At 40.8% G+C, this 23,451-nt stretch overlaps 1 protein-coding gene across 2 annotated transcripts in view; it reads right to left on the bottom strand.

Annotated features, from left to right (window-relative positions):
- The window catches only part of LOC139463327 (nicotinamidase-like), a 72,476-nt gene extending 61,890 nt beyond the window's left edge, over positions 1-10,586 (bottom strand). For both annotated transcript variants that reach the window (XM_071244578.1, XM_071244580.1), the window contains exon 1: positions 10,510-10,586. In XM_071244578.1, coding sequence (XP_071100679.1) covers positions 10,510-10,512 — 3 coding nt within the window. In that variant the 5' untranslated portion in view covers positions 10,513-10,586. The remainder of the gene's footprint in view (positions 1-10,509) is intronic.
- Between the last annotated feature and the right edge of the window lie 12,865 nt (positions 10,587-23,451).

Raw genomic sequence — 23,451 nt, 5'->3', positions numbered from 1 at the left:
GACAGTATGCAGAGGGACCTCTGTACTATGCAAAACGTAGTGGATAGTAGAAATCACCAAGACATATTTTCTGATCTTTATGGTATTGGCTTATGGAAATGATCATATCTACTGGGGAGTAGGCGATCAGATCTAAAAGGTACTAATGGTTGGTGAGATGAGATGGTGGCACACTAGGTCATTAAAGTGATCGGGCGCAAAATTCGAAATTTGCATTTTGCAGCCAACGTAATTAACATTGGGTAAAACCACCTCTGATGGCCATCCATGCATGAATTCGCCGAGGCATGCTTCTGATGAGTCGAGCGATGTCAGCTTGACTCATGTTCCACTCATCAGTGAGAGCAACACCGAGATCATTGAGTGTGGCGCGTGGATATTGACGTTGACGTCACGTCTGCCAGTGACGTCCTAGACGTGTTCAATGGCAGAAAGCTCAGTGTGTGTCGGCCATGGCATGACACGGATGCTTTGCTGTGGGAGGAATTGGGTTACACGTGATGAGCAAGTGCCCAACACGTTATGCAAATGGCACCACGAATGGTGCAATGATGTTGTCCCGATGGCATTGACCCGTGACTCTGCCATGGACAGTATGGATAGCATTATTGGCCAGTCATTGTGATACTACCATAATATACACACTCCCTAAAAACGATCATGCTGTACGACGTTAGCGCCCATAAAACGCTCATTAGGACGTCTACAAAGTCGTTTCATTCGGTTATGGAAGTCGAAAGCGAACTTCGATTCGCCAGAAACCATGCCAACGGCGATTATTCCAGTGCTGATGTTCCCTACGGCACTGACGCCTCTGATTCTACTGACGTGCAGTAAATTGTGGGATGACAAATGGAGGTCGTGCACGCAAATGTGCATCCAGTCATGTACAATTGCCTGTTGCAAACAGTCCCCTATCTGACTGGCAGTTTGCAACCGATTTCTTAATGTCTTCGTTCTGACTAGCCTGTCCTGTGCTACAGTTGTTGCGACGTTTTGTGTTTGATGGTATCGGGCCAACAATCTGCTGATGATAGATTGAGACACATGCAGCGTTTGGGCAACAGTATTCTGACGTGTGCCGATCTGCAACGAGCCTAAGTTTAGCACTTTGACCAATGCTGTTGCCTCCAAATGATTAAATGTAACATACAAATACACACTATGTATAATCTGTTCACATTCGACCAGCAACGGTCTCTCTCACGCCCACAAAAAAAGGGCACACCCAAATGTTTGGTTGTGACACTATCTGTAAAGAGCTCCTATCAAATGTTGTGGTGTTTACCTTATTCATATGAACTTTATTTTCAATGAATATTTTGTCTGCAGATTAGCATCATTTATATCAAATCAAAATTATGAGTTACAAGTTGTTTCCTATGTGCAATCGGAAAAACCCCGTTATGTTGTGTCTGATGCACAACGTTCTCACAACGTTATTACGTTGTGAAATAACATTACACAATAGAATACTACCGTTGTCAAAGAGAGAGGCAATTGGGTCATGGTGGAGATGAACATCTTAATGCTGAATACAGTATATAGGAAACTAATGAATTACTGCAATGTTTTTCTGACGAAACTGACGAACGAGGTAAACATTACACGTGAACTGGGTACATGCTACATGTGAACTGGGTACATTCTACATGTGAACTGGGTAGATACTTCATGTGAACTGGGTAGATACTACATATGAACTGGGTACATACTACATGTGAACTGGGTACATACTACATGTGAACTGGGTACACATGGTACACACTACATGTGATCTGGGTAGATAATACATGTGAACTGGGTACATACTACATTTGAACTTGGTAATTCTACATGTGAACTGGACAGATACTACATGTGAAATGGGTACATACTTCATGTGAGCTTGGTAGATACTTGCAAACAGGGTAGATAATCCTCTTGAACTGGGTACATACTACATCTGAACTGGGTACACACTACATATGAACTGGGTAGATACTTGTGAACATGGTAGATATTTCTTTTGAACTGGGTACATACTACTTGTAAACGGGGTAGATATTTCTTTTGAATTGGGTAGATACTAAATGTGAACTGGGTAGATACTACATGTGAACATTGCTATACAGTACTATCATATTAGGCCTCAATCTTATCTTTATTTAAAACCTTCTCCCTCTGTAACACAATCCATATGTTCTAGTATTATATTTAATATATCCCTATTTACATATATACATCATTTATAATTCATAGTCAACATGTATACTTATAAATCTTTACTATACTCAATAATGTAATGTAATGAAATGTAATGTAATGTAATGCAATGTAATGTAATGTATTACTTTAAACTTTTTCCCCTACAATTAAGTATGGTGATTTATATTTATTAAGCATATTATTTATCATTCGGGGGCACGAGTGGCCCAGTCGTCTAAGGCGCTGCGATCCGCTGTGAAGAGTGGCGTCCCTTGGTCACGCCAGAAACCTAAGATTGTGGGTTCGAATCCCGGTTCGCCCCGATTATGTTTCTAGGTTTGTCAGCACCATACCCGTGCTCGTATGTTTCACCGAAGAGGTAAACGTCTGAGACCTGCATCACTTCGGGCTATCCTCCCACATTAAGCTGACACATGCACGCCGCGATATAACTGGAATACTGTTAAAGTTGGGGTTAAACCCAACTCACTCACTATTTATTATTCAACCTCACCTACCCCGTTGATGTAAAACCTAAAAATTGATGATGATAATAGATGAATGTTAATGTAAAAAGCGCTGCATGTGAAGATAAATTTAAATACGTTTGACACATTGACATATTTCAGCTCCTTTTTTTAGCGGTAAAGTTAGATACATTTAAACGTCAGTAGCATATTACCGTTAAAATTAAAAGGACTACCAAAAGATGTATTTCTTAGAATAGAAGGTCCATAAGGGTATTTAGTGAAATACCGTAACTCGTTACGAAAGAAGAGGGTGTTATTCTGATATTACCAACTATTTACTGGACGATATTGGAAATGAATACAGACTGCCATATTGTCTGACTGCAGATAGGATTTGTTATATTTAAATCACTGGGAGTTTCATATTAGGGGTTGTGATTTTTATAATATCCCAAATGATCCTGCTGAATATTGGTGCTTAGTGATGTCAAAGGTAACATTTTATTATTAGGGGAAATTGGTAGTGAGTGTTCCCTACACCCATCAATATCTTAAGGAATGAACATTAGTTTATTGTATGGATTATATAAAGATCTCACTGAGTATATGTTTTGCATGCTTGCCAGATGGGGTTAAGGGAGAAAGGAAATATTTTCCTGAACGTTTCAATAACTAGTGGAGGAAACTGGAAATGGCTGAACCTGTAGATAGCTTCAAATCCGTGATAGATTTGACAGACCTCACAGGGTAACATTCAAGAGGCTCATTACCTTGTGATCATGTTAACGTTTTTCTTAACAGTTTAGAAGAAGAGAAGAAATTTGAAGTGAACTTCATTTGAAAAAGAGAGAAGTAATTAATAGTCAATGTAAATAAATCTCTCTGTTCAGTAAAAAAACAGTTGTTATTTAAGTACTTTCAAGAGGAGTCTCAAACCTTCTCTTACTCTGTTGTGACATATTATGTCAAAGTAAAAAAAAACAAAAAAAACCAATAAGCATTCTCCATGGACTTGTATATTTGCTTATTGTTGATATACATGTGTTCAGATTAATTAAAATACATACTACATCAACTATATATTTCTGTGAATGTGTGTCATAATGCTTCATATGAAAGCAAAATTGTGTATTTAATTTACCTCATCTCTAATGTCAGTGACTGATTTCAAACCGCATGTCTTGGTGTTACACATCAAGTGTCCCAACTCTTGTGTATCTACTTTAATGTGCGATCTAACGTTAAAACATTTCAGGTCATAGACATCCTCTTAGACACAGCAGATGCGTTCTGGACATATTATCTTTCGGCTCCATAGTCTGTACTGTCTTAAAATTGACTCTATTGGTCTTCGGATGTAACGTCTCGTACACACAAACAGGACCGTTTAGCCTATATAATAAATGTAGCAGGCAGTGGATCTTCCAGTTGGCTGACTTACTGTTGGTAATATCCGTTTTCTTTTAGCAAATAGAGACAGTTAGTAACAAAAGTATACGCTATACGACGAATACTTGCACAACTATCACAAAACCATTCGACACTGACACCACATCAAACCCCGCGGTAGACTGGACACAGTTATGTGCGCACCGATTACATAACCCCAACCGACTGGGACGGGTGATGGTTCAAAGCTTAACGGACAAAACTGTTTGTTGTCTCATAAATACTGGGCAGTGCCATTGATCTTGTCTGTAACCATGCACGTAGTAGGAGTAACCGAGGATCAGGGTGGCCTGGACATAAACAACATTCTTTCTTGTTGCATATCAAGGCACCAATTCATCGGTCACGTGGTTTTGTTATGTATGTGTGAGTCCAGCGTATCCACAATTAACGAGAACGTTTCATATATACAAAAATGTATTTGCGTCAGTGTGGTTTATCAACACATGTATAACGCTTATTCACGGTTGGATGTGGCAGAATGAAATTCAACATTATGATAGCGTCAGCAGGGATAATGGAGGTCATAAGAAAGAACTTTATTTGCTTTTCTGGCCACAGACATTTTTAACACACTTATTCTGTTACTATTAAACAAACTGTGGACTTTGAAGACATGTTCGCTTATTGTGATAGCATCGAGGTACAAAATCATATCAATCTCTGAAATCCACGAGCATAGTTGCTGTCAAACATAAGAACATAATCAGGGCGGCCCGTTTTGACTTGTCGTGTGCCATAAAGTGAGTTAAAAATATGTCCAAAGCGATTGACCCTACACTATAGGGTCATTTACTGCAACGTTCGAACTGTCAATCGTCTTAACAGAACCATAACATTTTTTTATAAATCGACTCACTGTCTCCATGTCTTAAGTTGTTAATCGGTAACTGCGGTCCAAATTTATCACCTTTTTCATCTATTGTTGCAAACTTGACTGATTTGTTTACACAATAAAAAATCTAATTGATCATGAACTACTGGGGCAGTCAAGAACCTGTATAAGAAATGTGAAAGCAGCCATGTTACATGTTGTCCCAAACGCTGGCAATTATTTCGCAATTAATATAACTGAAAAAATGCTGATGTGACGTGACATATAAACTTACCCACAGACAATACATTTTTCAAGAGAGTGTAGCACAATTTTATTGAAGTTTTATTTGAAATTTGATAAACTACAATAATATAAATATCAAAATTCATCATCACTTGTCAAGTTATCAAAATGTCACCAGTTGGAAGATGTCACAGATAAACAAAGATTCTAACTAAGTTTGATCGTCACAGGTTTATCCCCAATTTGCCAGCACACTGCAGAGGATAAACAGTTACTGTGAGTGAGTGAGCATTGTTTTACGCCGCATTTAGCAGTTACTGTGTTTATACAAGCACAGAAGTCATGCCAAAAACGCTCACAGTAGTTACTGAGCAAACTCAACTGAGGATTTTGACAGACAGACAGACAGACAGACAGATGTATTCGGTAATGGGGGCCATATGGCCTATATTACAATGTCAGTACAATATAAATTTAGACACGTTTTTCTAGATTTAAATATCTTATACAGGTATACAGAAGTCAGTTTTATTACATTGACATTTTTGCAGTTAAGAATATTTGGAAGTGATAGGTAACCGTCATACATATCCTGTCGTTGAGTAATATAATGTTTCCATAAAGCCTGGTAATAATCACAAGTGAAAAAGACATGATCTTCATTTTCAATACAACCCTTGTTACAATATCTACATACACTATTTTCATTATCTGAGTTTTTTTACGTAGAAACTGAACATTAAAATTATGTAAACTTATCCTAAATTTACAAAAGGTTCTTCTGAGAGATTTATCCTGCAAAGAATCAATGTATTTTTCTACATTCAGCACAGATTTAACATTTGAATAATGAGATAAATATTTGGAAGCAGACAATTTTGCAAACCAATTTTGAGAGGCAACATCTTTTAGTCTTTCCTGAAATTGATACAAAAAAATATTCACATCACCAACATTTTGGTAGTCCCAGGCATATGAAAAACCATTAACATATAAACAATTTTTAAGATCTGTCACCCAACTGTGCTTACCTTTCTCATCTAGCTTTTTAAGGAAGTAATAACATTGTACAGGATATCTATTTGATCCCATGTGCAATAATTTTAGCCAATATTTTATAGCTCTGATCTGACTCTGGACAAACATATAGTGGCGGCCAGTTTCTCCTGGCCGCCAGTGTTTGAGGCATATTTACCTTCACCAACAAAATATTTAAAATATGAAGTTTGCACTTTCTCTATACATGCAAAATACCTTAGCCCCAAAATGTCTGCACCATATAAAAGTATAGGACTTATTTTACAATCAAATATTCTACAAGCTGTGGAGAATGATAAGAATGAATTTTTTTTGAATAATTTATAAACAGGGATGCATGCCTTAACAACCTGGGCTGCCAGATTCTCACATGATTTCGTCCAAATCAGTCTAGAAGAAAATATTACCCCCAGATATTTATAATATGAAACTGTTTTTAATAAACGGCCGTTATAGTACCATTTTTCAAAGCGATTTAAAATACCCCTATTTTAAAAAAATACAATTTCTGATTTTACTAGTATTTTTTTTATTGAGGATTTTACTAATATCCATCACAACCTATGAAATCAAACATGTGAATAAACTCAGTTCGCTGTAATTACAATAATTAAGACACTTGCAGTGACCAGTTAATAAGTAATCGGTGCGATAGTATATAAATACTAGGAACGCTAAACAACTTCATTGTAAATAGACAAATGCACCTGTGAATGGCATGGTGGTCATAGCCTTGTATATCAAGGTTTTAAATACCGAGTGAAACAAAGACGAGTGCCAGCCTACACTGGAAATGGTGTATGCTGCATGTCCAGCCTCCATCAATACATCTAGTTATCTTTTCGCGATTCCGAGCCTTACGCATAACCATTGTCATGACCTGGTTGAGTGACTTCGTTCCATCAAAGTGAAAGGATTACCCGCAGAGAAAGAAAGTATCCTATCCACACGGTATAAGTAAACACAATCAATTTCCTCTAATCACCTTTGGTTTCCCCAGCAAGACTCACCATGGTCATTGGGCAAATGTAAAAGTCACAAACCCTAACAAGATTCTGTCTACATGGTCACACCCGCTGATTGTGAAGATCTCAAATTCTATCAACAGTGAGACAACATGGCTGTTCATATTCATGATCATTTCCAATATCCTCTTAGAATTAGTGATAAATGTTAGAGTCCCACACAGAACTTTCTCTAAATAATTCTTACAAAATACCAAACAGAAAGTGGGATGTGGGAAAATGGGACATATTCCTACATGAAATAATAAGACATAAGTAGTGGTGACTGCTCTATCATGATTGTATTATCTAAAGCATAAATTTGGCGAAGAAAAACGTTATATTTGCAGTCACCTGGAATGACTCATGTGGGCAAAACTTAAAACGAATATGTCTGCAATCTACAAACAATCACTCCATTAATGGCAAACATTTACCAACCTGCGACAATCGTGTCAACTCGGGGGTTCCCCTTGCAATAAACTCGCTTCTAAATTCACTACTGTTCTACTGTCGGGTAGCCATAACGGCTAGACTGCACCCTCGTGGAATTGTTCATGCCATAAAAGTCCAGCAACCGAACACTAATTAAGACGGACCGACCTTGTGTTTATGGTCTGGTGAACACAGGTCAATGGCCGCTCATTGACACAAGATTCACATCTCACTGTTTTGATTTATCTCACTATTCATTTGATATACTTGCCAACTTCAACTGAAACCCGGTCCCGAGGTACACGCATGGCACACGCATGTGCAACGAGTGACCCACGCGTGCTCAACGGGTTGCACACGCGCTGCATACGCGTGTTGAACGGGTGCTCGACCCGTGTGTAACCCGTTGAGCACCCGTGTCACATGCGTGTTACACTCGTTCTCAACGCGTGTTAGGGGAATGAACTTTTAGGCAATAGTGTACATGTGAACTGGGTAGATACTTTATGTGAGCTGGGTACATACTACATGTGAACTGGGTAGACTCTACATGTGAACTCGGTAGATTTAACATGTGATCTGGGTAGATTCTACATGAACTGGATACATGTGAACTGGATACATACTACATCTGAACTATGTAGATGCTACATGTGAACTGAGTACATACTACATGTGATATGGGTACATGCCACTTGTACCCGTGAAGATCCGGGGTAGAATAGGTCTTCAGCAACCCATGCTTGCCGTAATTGGCGACTATGCTTATCATAACAGGCGACTAACGGGATCGGGTGGCCAGACTCACTGACTTGATTGATGCATGTCATCTTATCGCAGTTGTGTGGATTGATGCTCATGATGTCAGTCACTGGATTGTCTGGTCCAGACGGGATTATTTACAGACTGCCGTCATGTAGCTGGAATATTGCGCCGTTAAACAACAAACAAACAAAACAGAACATATTCCTTGTGACCTGGGTACATACTAAACTGAGGGCCAAAAGAAACGTTACCAACATTAACTGATTTGCCACTTTGAAACAACGATGCCAACCTGTTCAAAAACAGCAAAGAACACATCTCACGAATACAGCCTTCATGTTCTCTGTCGTTCTTTGCACGTGCTTTGCGGATTTTGGGAGATATTGGTGTTTTTCAGCAATTTTTTAAAATATTCTGTCCCAAATTATCGTGCAATTTCCGGGTATAAATTACGCACGGATCTGTTCCCTATCATTGGTTGCGATGATTAACACCAACGAACATGCCAAGACTGACCGCCGTCCAGAGGGAGAGAGCCATAGGTATGCTGCAGATGGGAGCGACACAGAGAGAGGTTGCCATTAACATGAACTGCTCCAAGATGACCATTACCAGACTGTTCGCACGTCTCCGACAGACTGGCAGAACCGCAGACAGACCACGGAGTGGCAGACCAAAGGTCACGACCCCGCAGGATGACCGCTTTTTACTGGTACTTCATCTGAGGAACAGATTTCTTACTGTGACGTCATCAGCAACCAACAGCTTAGGACATCCGGTCAGCAGACAAACAGTGACCAGACGACTACGACATTATGGTCTCTGGGCTTATCGCCCTTTCAAGGGCATGACCTTGACCCGTCAACATCGACGTGCCAGACTGACGTGGTGCAGGCAAACTCAGCGATGGCAACAAAGGTAATGGCGGCAAGTGCTGTTAAGTGACGAGAGCAGGTTCCAACTCTTCAAACCGGATGGGCGGACGCGAGTTTATCGACGACGTGATGAACTTACGGCTCCTTGTTGTGTCCAGGAGGTGGAACCTTACGGGGGCGGAAGTGTGATGGACTGGGGCAGCATTTGCGCGGACGAGAAGACGGAACTTGTCAGCATCGAATGCAATCTGACAGCACAAAGCTACATTGACAATATCTTACGGCCAGTGGTTCTTCCTTTCACCCAGCGTCAATAACGGACGGTGTTCCAACAAAATAACGCCACACCCCATAAAGCCGTATTACTAGAGACTTCCTTAACGCCAACAACGTGACTGTCCTGCCGTGGCCAGCTCGATCACCAGATTTGTCACCCATAGAACATCTCTGGGACAAGCTGGGGCGTCGTCTTCGGAAACGTCAACATCCTCCCTTCACGAGACAAGCGTTGATCGTTGCCCTCCGTGAGGAATGGAATCGGATACCTGCAGTCGATGTGAGGACGCTTGTCTACTCAGTTCGACGCCGCATTCGAAGATGCATTGCCGCTCATTGAGGTCATATCCTGTTTTGAACGGTCTGGGCCGTAGTCACCTTAAAGTTGTAACCAATGTTGTTGATCGAATACTGGACGAATGACCCCTTGTCAAGAAATGTCCCTGCTGGAGGTCAAGGACTTTGTTGTTGAATTAGTAAATTCGCATTTTACTGTTCTGAATGATGAATTTCTTCAATACATTTGTTATTGCTGCTTCAAATTGTGTTGGTCATATTTTATCTTAGAAATATCGTTGGTAACGTTTCTTTTTGCCGTCAGTTTATATCACATCTGGGTACATATACTACATGTCAACTGTGTACATACTAAATGTGTACTCGGTACATACTACATGGGATTACGAACTCGTACGCAATGATATGAATGCACAACTCGGCATGTGCTCAAATTTAACCGACAACATTGTTATCGCATCTACATTTGTATCAAATAATTGTGTTAAAATGTTCAGTTCAGAAATGTGCGGAGGTACCGCTCTTCAATACAGGTTATTTGTAGACGCAGCGTATTTCTGCATCTCAAGATAAACGTGGCTGTAATAGCTACAAGGATACTGTACAGAGTAAACACAGCAGAGGCAGTTACAAAAAGATTTGGAAGTGCTTACCATGACCTTGGAATCAGACCACACACTGACTGTGTCCTGTTTGCCGCACGACGCCACTGTACAGACACCGATACCGATAGTTTCGCCCGCATGACGTAGTTGGCCCGCTTTGATACGTGAGAAAATTGGACGTTAGACTTACACAAGTCTCTAAGGCAATAATTATTAGTTTACGTCATAATTTCTATATTATGCAAATAATAAGAACAAGTCGTCCCTAAAAGAGACTAGAGTCCTTAGAACTGTCCACATATCTAGACTTGCCTATCAGGAGAATAGTATTACTACACATTTATGGACTTATCTTTCAGTACAGTCTTGGAACAAGGCCATTTGGACGTAAACATTAAAAAAAATGCACAGTTAAGGAGAACAGTTATGTGTCACAGTGTAGATCAGATGCGATATTGTAAATCAGGTAAAATGTAGATCAGGCATCAGAAGTTACGATGCAGATGAGGCATCAAATTATATTGTGTATATGAGGCATCATATGTTACTGTGTAGATAAGTAATCATATGTTACAGCGCAGATAAGTAATCATATGTTATTCTGTAGATCAAGCATCATATGTTTCTGTGTAGATCACACATCATATGTTACAGTGTAGATCAGGCATCATATGTTACTGTGTAGATCACGCATCAAATGTTACTGTGTAGATCACACATCATATGTTACAGTTTAGATCACACACCATATCTTACTGTATAGATCAGGCATCATATGTTACTGTGTATATCAGCCATCATATGTTACAGCGCAGATAAGTAATCATATGTTATTCTGTAGATCAGGCATCATATGTTTCTGTGTAGATCACACATCATATGTTATTCTGTAGATCAGGCATCATATGTTTCTGTGTAGATCACACATCATATGTTACACTGTATATGAGGCATCATGTGTTAATGTGTAGATCAGGCATCAAACGTTACTGTGTAGATCACACATCATATCTTACTGTGTAAATCACACATCATATGTTACTGTGTAGATCACACATCATATGTTACTGTGTAGAGCACACATCATATGTTAATGTGTAGATCAGGCATCATATGTTACTGTGTAGATCAGGCATTAAATGTTACTGTGTAGATCACTTATGATATGTTACTGTGTAGATCACACATCATATGTTACTGTGTAGATCACACACCATATGTTACTGTGTAGATCAAGTACCATATGTTTCTGTGTAGATACGCCATCATATGTTACTGTGTAGATCACACATGATATGTTACTGTGTAGATCAAGTACCCTATGTAACTGTGTAGATCAGGCATCAAAAGTTACTCTGTAGATATGTTACTGTGTAAATCACACATCTTATGTTACTGTGTAGATCACACATCATATATTACTGTGTAGATACGTCATCATATTTTACTATGTAGATCAGGCATCAGATGTTAAGTGTAGATCAGACATCATATGTTACTGTGTAGATCAGACATTATATGTTACTGTGTAGATCAGACATCATATGTAACAGTGTAGACCAGGCATCATATGTTACTGTGTAGATCAGGCATCATATGTTGTTGCTGTGTAGATTAGGCTTCATATGTTAAGTGAAGATCCGGCATAACATGTTACCAGTCCACACTGTGTAAACATTTCTGATCATCACTAACAGCCCATACTGTATACAAGTGTCTGCTTCTCACTGTTTGGCCATACTATATACAAGACTTAGTGTCTGTCCATCACTGTTTGACCATACTGTATACAAGTGTCAGCTCCTCACTGTTTGTCCATACTGTATACAATGGTCTGCTCCTCACAGTCCGTCCATACTGTATACAAGTGTCTGCTCCTCACTGTCCGTCCATACTGAATACAAGTGTCTGCCCCTCACTGTCTGTTCATACTGTATACAAGTGTCTGCTCCTCACTGTTTGTTCATACTGTATACAAGTGTCTGCTCCTCACTGGTGTCCATACTGTATACAAGTGTCAGCTCATCACTGTCCGTCCATAGTGTATACAATTGTCAGCTCCTCACTGTTTGTCCATACTGTATACAAGTGTCTGCTCCTCACTGCCCGTCCATACTGTATACAAGTGTCTAATCCCTACTGTCCGTCCATACTGTATACAAGGGTCTTCTCCTCACTGTCCGTCGATACTGTAAGCAAGTGTCTGCTCCTCACTGTCCGTCCATACTGTAAACATGTGTCTGCTCCTCAATGTCCGTCGATACTGTATACAAGTGTCTGCCCCTCACTGTCATATCATAATCATATGTTATTCTGTAGATCAGGCATCATATGTTTCTGTGTAGATCACACTCCATATGTTACAGTGTATATGAGGCATCATATGTTACTGTGTAGATCAGGCATCAAAAGTTACTGTGTAGATCACACATCATATGTTACTGTGTAAATCACACATCATATGTTATTGTGTAGATCACACATCATATGTTACTGTGTAGATCACACATCATATGTTACTGTGTAGATCAGGCATTAAATGTTACTGTGTAGATCATGCATCATATGTTACTGTGTAGATCACACACCATATGTTACTGTGTAGATCAAGTACCATATGTTTCTGTGTAGATACGTCATCATATGTTACTGTGTAGATCACACATGATATGTTACTGTGTAGATCACACATCATATGTTACTGTGTAGATCACACACCATATATTACTGTGTAGATCAAGTACCCTATGTAACTGTGTGGATCAGGCATCAAAAGTTACCTGGTAGATCATATATCATATGTTACTGTGTAAATCACACATCATATGTTACAGTGCAGATTACACATCATATATTACTGTGTAGATACGTCATCATATTTTACTATGTAGATCAGGCATCAGATGTTACTGTGTAGATCAGGTATTAAATGTTACTGTGTAGATCACACATCATATGTTACACTGTATATGAGGCATCATGTGTTAATGTGTAGATCAGGCATCAAACGTTACTGTGTAGATCACACATCATATCTTACTGTGTAAATCACACATCATATGTTACTGTGTAGATCACACATCATATGTTACTGTGTAGAGCACACATCATATGTTAATGTGTAGATCAGGCATCATATGTTAATGTGTAGATCAGGCATTAAATGTTACTGTGTAGATCACTTATGATATGTTACTGTGTAGATCACACATCATATGTTACTGTGTAGATCACACACCATATGTTACTGTGTAGATCAAGTACCATATGTTTCTGTGTAGATACGCCATCATATGTTACTGTGTAGATCACACATGATATGTTACTGTGTAGATCAAGTACCCTATGTAACTGTGTAGATCAGGCATCAAAAGTTACTCTGTAGATATGTTACTGTGTAAATCACACATCTTATGTTACTGTGTAGATCACACATCATATATTACTGTGTAGATACGTCATCATATTTTACTATGTAGATCAGGCATCAGATGTTAAGTGTAGATCAGACATCATATGTTACTGTGTAGATCAGGCATCATATGTTACAGTGTAGATCACACATCATATGTTATTGCATAGATCACACATCATATATTACAGTGTAGATCAGGCATCACATGTTACAGCACAGATAAGTAATCATATATTATTCTGTAGATCAGGCTTCAAATATTACTGTGTAGATCAGGCATCACATGTTACTGTGTAGATCACACATAATATGTTACTGTGTAGATCACACACCATATGTTACTGTGTATATCACACACCATATGTTTCTGTGTAGATCACACTCCATATGTTACTGTGTAGATCAGCCATCATATGTTGCAGTGTAGATCAGCCATCGTATGTTACTGTGTAGATCAGGCATCATATGTTACTGTGTAGATCAGACATCAAATGTTACTGTGTAGATCAGAAATCATATGTTACTGTGTAGATCAGCCATCGTATGTTACAGTGTAGATCAGCCATCATATGTTACTGTGTAGATCAGGCATCATATGTAACAGTGTAGATCAGGCATCATATGTTACTGTGTAGATCAGGCATCATATGTAACTGTGTAGATCAGGCATAATATGTTACTGTGTAGATCAGCCATCGTATGTTACAGTGTAGATCAGCCATCATATGTGACTGTGTAGATCAGGCATCATATGTAATAGTGTAGATCAGGCATCATATGTTACTGTGTAGATCAGGCATCATATGTTACTGTGTAGATCAGACATCATATGTAACAGTGTAGACCAGGCATCATATGTTACTGTGTAGATCAGGCATCATATGTTGTTGATGTGTAGATTAGGCTTCATATGTTAAGTGAAGATCCGGCAAAACATGTTACCAGTCCACACTGTGTAAACATTTCTGATCATCACTAACAGCCCATGCTGTATACAAGTGTCTCCTCCTCACTGTTTGTCCATACTGTATACTCGTCACTATATGGCTGAGATACTGCCGATGTGACGTAAAACTTTAACTCACTCACCCATACTGTATACAAGTGTCTATCCCTCACTGTTTGACCATACTGTTAACAAGTATCAGCTCCTCACTGTTTGTCCATACTGTATACAAGTGTCTGCTCCTCACTGTCCGTCCATACTATATACAAGTATCTGCTCATCACTGTTTGTCCATACTGTATACAAGTGTCTGCTCCTCACAGTCCGTCCGTACTGTATACAAGTGTCTGCTCCTTACTGTCCACCCATACTGTATACAAGGGTCTGCCCTTCAATGTCCGTCCATACTGTATACAAGTGTCTGCTCCTCCACTGTCCATCCATACTGTATACAAGGGGCTACTCCCTACTGTCCGTCCATACTGTATCCAAGTGTCTGCTGCTCACTGTCCGTCCATACTGTATACAAGTGTCTGCCCTTCACTGTCCGTCCATGGTGTTTACAAGTGTCTGTTCCTCACTGTCCGTCCATACTGTATACAATTGTCTGGTCCTCACTGTCCGTCCATACTGTATACAAGTGTCTACTCATCACTGTACGTCTTTACTGTATACAAGTGTCTGCTCCTCACTGTCCGTCTATTCTGTAAAGAAGTGTCTACTTCTCACTGTCCAACCATACTGTATACAAGTGCCTGCTCCTCACTGGTGTCCATACTGTATACAACTGTCTGCTCCTCACTGTCCGTCTGCACTGTAAACAAGTGTCTGCTCCTCACTGTCCGTCCATAGTGTATACAAGGGTCAGCTCCTCATTGTCCGTCCATACTGTATACAAGTGTCTGCTCTGCACTGTCCGTCCATACTGTATACAAGTGTCTGCTCCTCACTGTTCGTCAATACTGTATACAAGGGTCTGCTCCTCACTGTCAGACCATACTGTATACAAGTGTCTCCTCCTCACTGTCCATCCATACTGTATACAAGGGTCTGCTCCTCACTGTTTGTTCATACTGTATACACGTGTCTGCTCCTCACTGTCCGTCCATACTGTATAGAAGGGTCTACCCCTCATTTTCCGTCCATAGTGTATACAATTTTCTGCTCCTCACTGTCCGGTCATACTATTTACAAGTGCTAGCATCTCACTGTCCGTCCATACTGTATACATGGGTCTGCTCCTCACTGTCCGTCCATACTGTATACAAGGGTCTGCTCCTCATTGTCCGTCTATACTGTAAACAAGTGTCTAGTTCTCACTGTCTGTCCATTCTGTATACAAGTGTCTACTTCTCACTGTCCGTCAATACTGTATACAAGTGCCAGCTCAACACTGTCCGTCCATAGTGTATACAAGGGTTTGCTCCTCACTGTCCGTCAATACTGTATACAAGGGTCTGCTCCCCACTCTCCGTCCATACTGTATACAAGGGTCTGCCCCTGACTGTCCATCCATACTGTGTACAAGTGTCTGCTCCTCACTGTCCGTCCATACTGTATACAAGTGTCTGCTCCTCACTGTCCGTCCATACTGTATACAAGGGTCTGTTCCTCACTGTCCATCCATACTGTATACATTTGCCAGCTCCTCACTATCCGTCCGTACTGTATACAAATGTCTACTCCTCACTGTTCGTCCATACTGTATACAAGTGTCTACTCATCACTGTACATCTTTACTGTATACAAGTGTCTGCTCCTCACTGTCCGTCTGTTCTGTAAAAAATGTCTACTTCTCACTGTCCGTCCATACTGTATACAAGTGTCAGCTCCTCAATCTCCGTCTACACTGTATACAAAGGGTCTGCTCCTCATTGTCCGTCCATACTGTATACAAGTGTCTGCTCCTTACTGTCCATCCATACTGTATACAAGTGTCTGCCCTTCAATTTCCGTCCATACTGTATACAAGTGTCTGCTCCTTCACTGTCCACCCATACTGTATACAAGGGGCTACTCCCTACTGTCCGTCCATACTGTATACAAGTGTCTGCTTCTCACTGTCTGTCCAACTGTATACATGTGTCTACTCCCTACTGTCCGTCCATACTATATACAAGTGTCTGCTCCTCACTGTCCGTCCATACTGTATACAAGTGTCTGCTCCTCACTGTCCGTCCAAACTGTATACAAGTGTCTGCTCCTCACTGTCCGTCCATACTGTATTCAAGTGTCTACTCCCTACTGTCCGTCCATACTGTATACAAGTGTCTGCTTCTCACTGTCCGTCTATACTGTATACATGTGTCTACTCCTTACTGTCCGTCCATACTGTATACAAGTGTCTGCCCCTCACTGTCCGTCCATACTGTATATAAGTGTCTGCTCCTCACTGTCCGTCCATACTGTATACAAGGGTCTGCTCCTCACTGTCCGTCCATACTGTATACAAGTGTCTGCACCTCACTGGTGTCCATACTGTATACAAGGGGCTACTCCCTACTGTCCGTCCATACTGTATACAAGGGTCTGCTCCTCATTGTCCGTCCATACTGTATACAAGTGTCTGCTCCTCACAGTCCGTCCATACTGTATACAAGTGTCTGCTCCTTACTGTCCATCCATACTGTATACAAGTGTCTGCCCTTCAATGTCCGTCCATACTGTATACAAGTGTCTGCTCCTCCACTGTCCATCCATACTGTATACAAGGGGCTACTCCCTACTGTCCGTCCATACTGTATACAAGTGTCTGCTTCTCATTGTCCGTCCAACTGTATACATGTGTCTACTCCCTACTGTCCGTCCATACTGTATACAAGTGTCTGCCCCTCACTGTCCGTCCATACTGTATACAAGTGTCTGCTCCTCACTGTCCGTCCAAACTGTATACAAGTGTCTGCTCCTCACTGTCCGTCCATACTGTATTCAAGTGTCTACTCCCTACTGTCCGTCCATACTGTATACAAGTGTCTGCTTCTCACTGTCCGTCCAAACTGTATACAAGTGTCTGCTCCTCACTGTCCGTCCAAACTGTATACAAGTGTCTGCTCCTCACTGTCCGTCCAAACTGTATACAAGTGTCTGCTCCTCACTGTCCGTCCATACTGTATACAAGTGTCTGCCCCTCACTGTCCGTCCATACTGTATATAATTGTCAGCTCCTCACTGTCCGTTCATACTGTATACAAGTGTCTGCTCCTCACTGTCCGTCCAAACTGTATACAAGTGTCTGCTCCTCACTGTCCGTCCATACTGTATTCAAGTGTCTACTCCCTACTGTCCGTCCATACTGTATACAAGTGTCTGCTTCTCACTGTCCGTCTATACTGTATACATGTGTCTACTCCTCACTGTCCATCCATACTGTATACAAGGGGCTACTCCCTACTGTCCGTCCATACTGTATACAAGTGTCTGCTTCTCACTGTCCGTCTATACTGTATACATGTGTCTACTCCCTACTGTCCGTCCATACTGTATACAAGGGGCTACTCCCTACTGTCCGTCCATACTGTATACAAGTGTCTGCCCCTCACTGTCCGTCCATACTGTATATAATTGTCAGCTCCTCACTGTCCGTTCATACTGTATACAAGTGTCTGCTCCTCACTGTCCATCCATACTGTAGACAAGGGTGTGCTCCTCACTGTCCGTCCATACTGTATACAAGTGTCTGCTCCTCACTGTCCGTCCATACTGTATTCAAGTGTCTACTCCCTACTGTCCGTCCATACTGTATACAAGTGTCTGCTTCTCACTGTCCGTCTATACTGTATACATGTGTCTACTCCTTACTGTCCATCCATACTGTATACAAGGGGCTACTCCCTACTGTCCGTCCATACTGTATACAAGTGTCTGCTTCTCACTGTCCGTCCATACTGTATACAAGTGTCAGCTCCTCAATCTCCGTCTACACTGTAAACAAGTGTCTGCTCCTCACTGTCCGTCCATAGTGTATACAAGGGTCTGCTCCTCATTGTCCGTCCATACTGTATACAAGTGTCTGCTCCTCACAGTCCGTCCATACTGTATACAAGTGTCTGCTCCTTACTGTCCATCCATACTGTATACAAGGGTCTGCCCTTCAATGTCCGTCCATACTGTATACAAGTGTCTGCTCCTCCACTGTCCATCAATACTGTATACAAGGGGCTACTCCCTACTGTCCGTCCATACTGTATACAAGTGTCTGCTTCTCACTGTCTGTCCAACTGTATACATGTGTCTACTCCCTACTGTCCGTCCATACTGTATACAAGTGTCTGCTCCTCACTGTCCGTCCATACTGTATACAAGTGTCTGCTCCTCACTGTCCGTCCAAACTGTATACAAGGGTCTGCTCCTCACTGTCCGTCCAAACTGTATACAAGTGTCTGCTCCTCCACTCTCCGTCCACACTGTATTCAAGGGTCTACTCCCTACTGTCCGTCCATACTGTATACAAGTGTCTGCTTCTCACTGTCCGTCTATACTGTATACATGTGTCTACTCCCTACTGTCCGTCCATACTGTATACAAGGGGCTACTCCCTACTGTCCGTCCATACTGTATACAAGTGTCTGCCCCTCACTGTCCGTCCATACTGTATATAATTGTCAGCTCCTCACTGTCCGTTCATACTGTATACAAGTGTCTGCTCCTCACTGTCCATCCATACTGTAGACAAGGGTGTGCTCCTCACTGTCCGTCCATACTGTATACAAGTGTCTGCTCCTCACTGTCGGTCCATACTGTGTACAAGTGTCTGCTCCTCACTGTCCGTCCATACTGTATATAAGGGTCTGCCCCTCACTGTTTGTCCATACTGTATACAAGGGGCTACTCCCTAATGTCCGTCCATACTGTATACAAGTGTCTGCTCCTCACTGTCTGTCTATACTGTATACAAGTGTCTACTCGCTACTGTCCGTCCATACTGTATACAAGTGTCTACTCGCTACTGTCCGTCCATACTGTATACAAGTGTCTGCTCCTCCACTGTCCGTCCATACTGTGTACAAGGGTCTACTCCCTACTGTCCGTCCATACTGTATACAAGTGTCTTCTCCTCACTGTCCGTCTATACTTTATACAAGTGTCTACTCCCTAATGTCCGTCCATACTGTATACAAGTGTCTGCTCCTTATTGACCGTCCTTACTGTATACAAGGGTCTGCCCCTCACTCTCCGTCCATACTGTATACAAGGGTCTGCTCCTCACTCTCCGTCCATACTGTATACAAGTGTCTGCCCCTCACTGTCCGTCTATACTGTATACAAGTGTCTGCCCCTGACTGTCCGTCCATACTGTATACAAGGGTCTCCCCCTCACTGTCCGTCTATACTGTATACAAGGGTCTGCCCCTCACTCTCCGTCCATACTGTATACAAGGGTCTGCTCCTCACTCTCCGTCCATACTGTATACAAGTGTCTGCCCCTCACTGTCCGTCTATACTGTATACAAGTGTCTGCCCCTGACTGTCCGTCCATACTGTATACAAGGGTCTCCCCCTCACTGTCCGTCTATGCTGTATACAAGGGTCTGCCCCTCACTGTCTGTCCACGCTCTGTTCAAGTGTCTGCTCCTCGCTTCTCAATTTTATGAATACTGGTTCTCCTTTATCATGCTACTCTGTAAAACCAGACAGAAGAGACAAGTTGACTCTTCATAAACAGTAATGGTATTAGTAGTCGTAGCAGTAGTTTGGATACAGCAGAGACCCTATACCGATATAAGGTCTCTGGATACAGCTAAGTCAGCGTGGAGGAAAGAAATGGAGAGTGTACATGCCATTCTGTGTTCCTTGCATTGTGAGGCATCTGTCTTTGGGAGAGATCCAAACAAACTAACAGATATTTGTTCACAAAAACAAGTTTTGCATTAAATGTTTAAAATAATCCGTGACTGACTACCATCGTACAACAATGACAAAGAACCAAGCAAACGGATCAGATTACATGCTAAGGCAATTTCTTAGCACATATTTTTGCGTTGATACATTCACATATTCAGTCCATGGTCATACATATTTGAAACCCTTGTTTCTGTTCAGGAAAGAATTCTCTTATAAAAGTGTATTCACAAAACACGATGGATGAACTCAACTATTTTTTTTAGGACATCTTTGGCAAAGAAGACTTGAAGTTGAGCATCTTCTGACTGCACAATATCAATAAGCCCTGAAATTAGTAAGTATAGTATAGTATTGAGTTCTCATTTAAAACTTAATATAAAAGATTTTAAAAAGAAAAAAATAGCCTTGGGAATGAGTATCCGATATGTTTGTGTGTCAGTTTGATTGGATATTTGTTTATTTACGATCATTAAGGATCAGAGGCGGATCCAGATTTTTCAAACGAACTGTTTTTACCCTCGCGGAAAGGGCCGGAAAGGGCATACTGGTCACTGGTTGTGGATTTCAAAAGGAGGATGTGTGTTTAGACATCTGAATTCCGCCTCTGGATCCACCACATGATGATTATTCATATTCTATGTCTGAATCTAGAATACGTTATCGTATGACAAAAAGCTGTTTTAAGTTAAACAAATGTGAATGTGGTGTACATTAGAAAAATTATAACATGACAGGCATTTTTGAGTGTTATATTATCAGTTTTATTTAATTTATTTGTTGTTAAATTTGTCTATGTTTATTTCATTCTAGGTTTGTGTCTCTAATAAATGGTAGTCCATGATAGAATTATGGATGTTTTGGACAAGACAAGTAGAGTAGAGTGTATGGTGTTAGCTAAATGCCAGCTTAATGCTCCGGGACTATAAAACTAATTCAAGCACATTCTTTAGCCTTCTCAACTGCTAACATGGCGGTTATCAACGCGATGTCATCTACAACAAATATAAAAAATGACAGTGCCCCTTGTAACATGCACAAAATAGAAGGGCTAGTCCAACCGGAGCTATCGCCCCTTAGTGTAGGTTACACTAAAATGTTTGCAGAGTACTTATCTCCCCTTAACCAGGTTTAAAAACAAATAATGGCAATATTTTCATGTTATTTTTTATATTTGTTATTGAATTTGTCTATGTTATTTCATTGTAGGTTTGTCTCTGATATACGGTAGTCCATGATATAATGATGTTTTTGAACAAGACAAGTAGAGAGTATGTTGTAAGATAAATTCAAGCCACTAATATCCCTCTATCTTTCAATGAAGTACACTTTATTTAAGCGGCAGTTTTAACTGAAACTTCCATCCCGGACAATACAATTAATACAAAACATTCATTTGTTTAGAACACGCATTTAGCTTAAGCCCTATGCTGATTGTTTGGCATAAAGACAACACAATGAACAATGTTTTGACAACGAGTAAGCGTCAATCTACACCTGGCACATTTTACACAAGAGTAACTGTCTTACGATTTTGTTTTATAAGTTAAACATCCATTTTATTGAGACAAGTCAGGGTTACGTTTAATACAATATGTTGACATCTCATTGATCTAACTCGCTTTCCCGGCTTCTGTCAAGACTCTTCGGCCATCCGTCTCCAAAGGTATTGTGTTTAAATAAAACATATTGTGAAGCAAATTTGATGTTTTATTGCTTTTGTCAGATATTGGCAATTCGGTGTTGAACACGTGACAATTAAGATGGCCCAGTTCGCCAATGAAGCGGACAGTTTTGTTGCAGCTGGCCGTCCGAAAACGCGTTGCTGCCCTTAAAAAAGAAACCAAGGCTTTGAAACATGTAGCACTCCTAGTTGATGAAATTAAACAAATTGAAAACGAACAGTGCTATAAATGCAGAAAATAAAGCTAATTTGAACAGTGCTGACTGAAAGATAAAGTCGCTTGCGACCAAATTCTCGGATGTGGTCAAGAGGTCAAATTCAGTGTCAGAACATGAATGCTCAGTTGTAAGAAGAAATCTACCATATGATCTGAGTGAAACAGTCTTGTAGATTCATATCTTAACAATCGGTAAGTGCCATACAGCTACAGCTAGGGTTACCTCCCTTGCGCAACATATGGCCAACCACCGGAAGCTGCGCTCTGTTATGAAAACACATGGACCCAAGTGAAGACGGTTTATTAGAAGTTCACTCTTTTCGTTGATTCACTTGATTCACTTGACACAGCAACTTACATGGTGTCAGAAGCGGGATGGCTGACGCATTTAACAAACCTGCACCCTTATCCTTTGAAGAAGACATCGCAGACAACTGGTGGCAATTTGAACTCGAGTTTTGCATATTCGTGGAAGCGGCACACGCTGACAAGAATGCCTTGGGCATGGTGAAACTTGACATCCATGATGTGAAAGCTGAAACAAGAATGACCAAACAGGATATTACTGACATATACCCTAAATTGTTTGATAGTAAACTTGGAAACTTACCTGTGTCGTATGATGCGCAATTTGATCCCGATGTATCTCCGGTAGTCAGACCTCCACGTCGAGTTCCTGCACCTACGAGAGAAAAGATAAGAGCAGAATTAAACAAAATGATTAAAGAAGGAGTGATAGCTCCAATAAACGAACCAACTGATTGGGTGTCAGCAATGGTAGTGGCAAAGAAAAAGGGTTCGGACAGTGTGCGGATATGTATTGACCCCAAAGATCTCAAACGTGCATTGAAGAGACAACATTATCCAATAAAAATGACTGAGGAAATAAT

This window comes from Haliotis cracherodii, unplaced genomic scaffold (assembly GCF_022045235.1).
Source record: "Haliotis cracherodii isolate W230 unplaced genomic scaffold, xgHalCrac1.p SCAF_16, whole genome shotgun sequence".
NCBI lineage: Eukaryota > Metazoa > Mollusca > Gastropoda > Lepetellida > Haliotidae > Haliotis > Haliotis cracherodii.
This window is presented reverse-complemented; position numbering and strand designations above follow the sequence as displayed.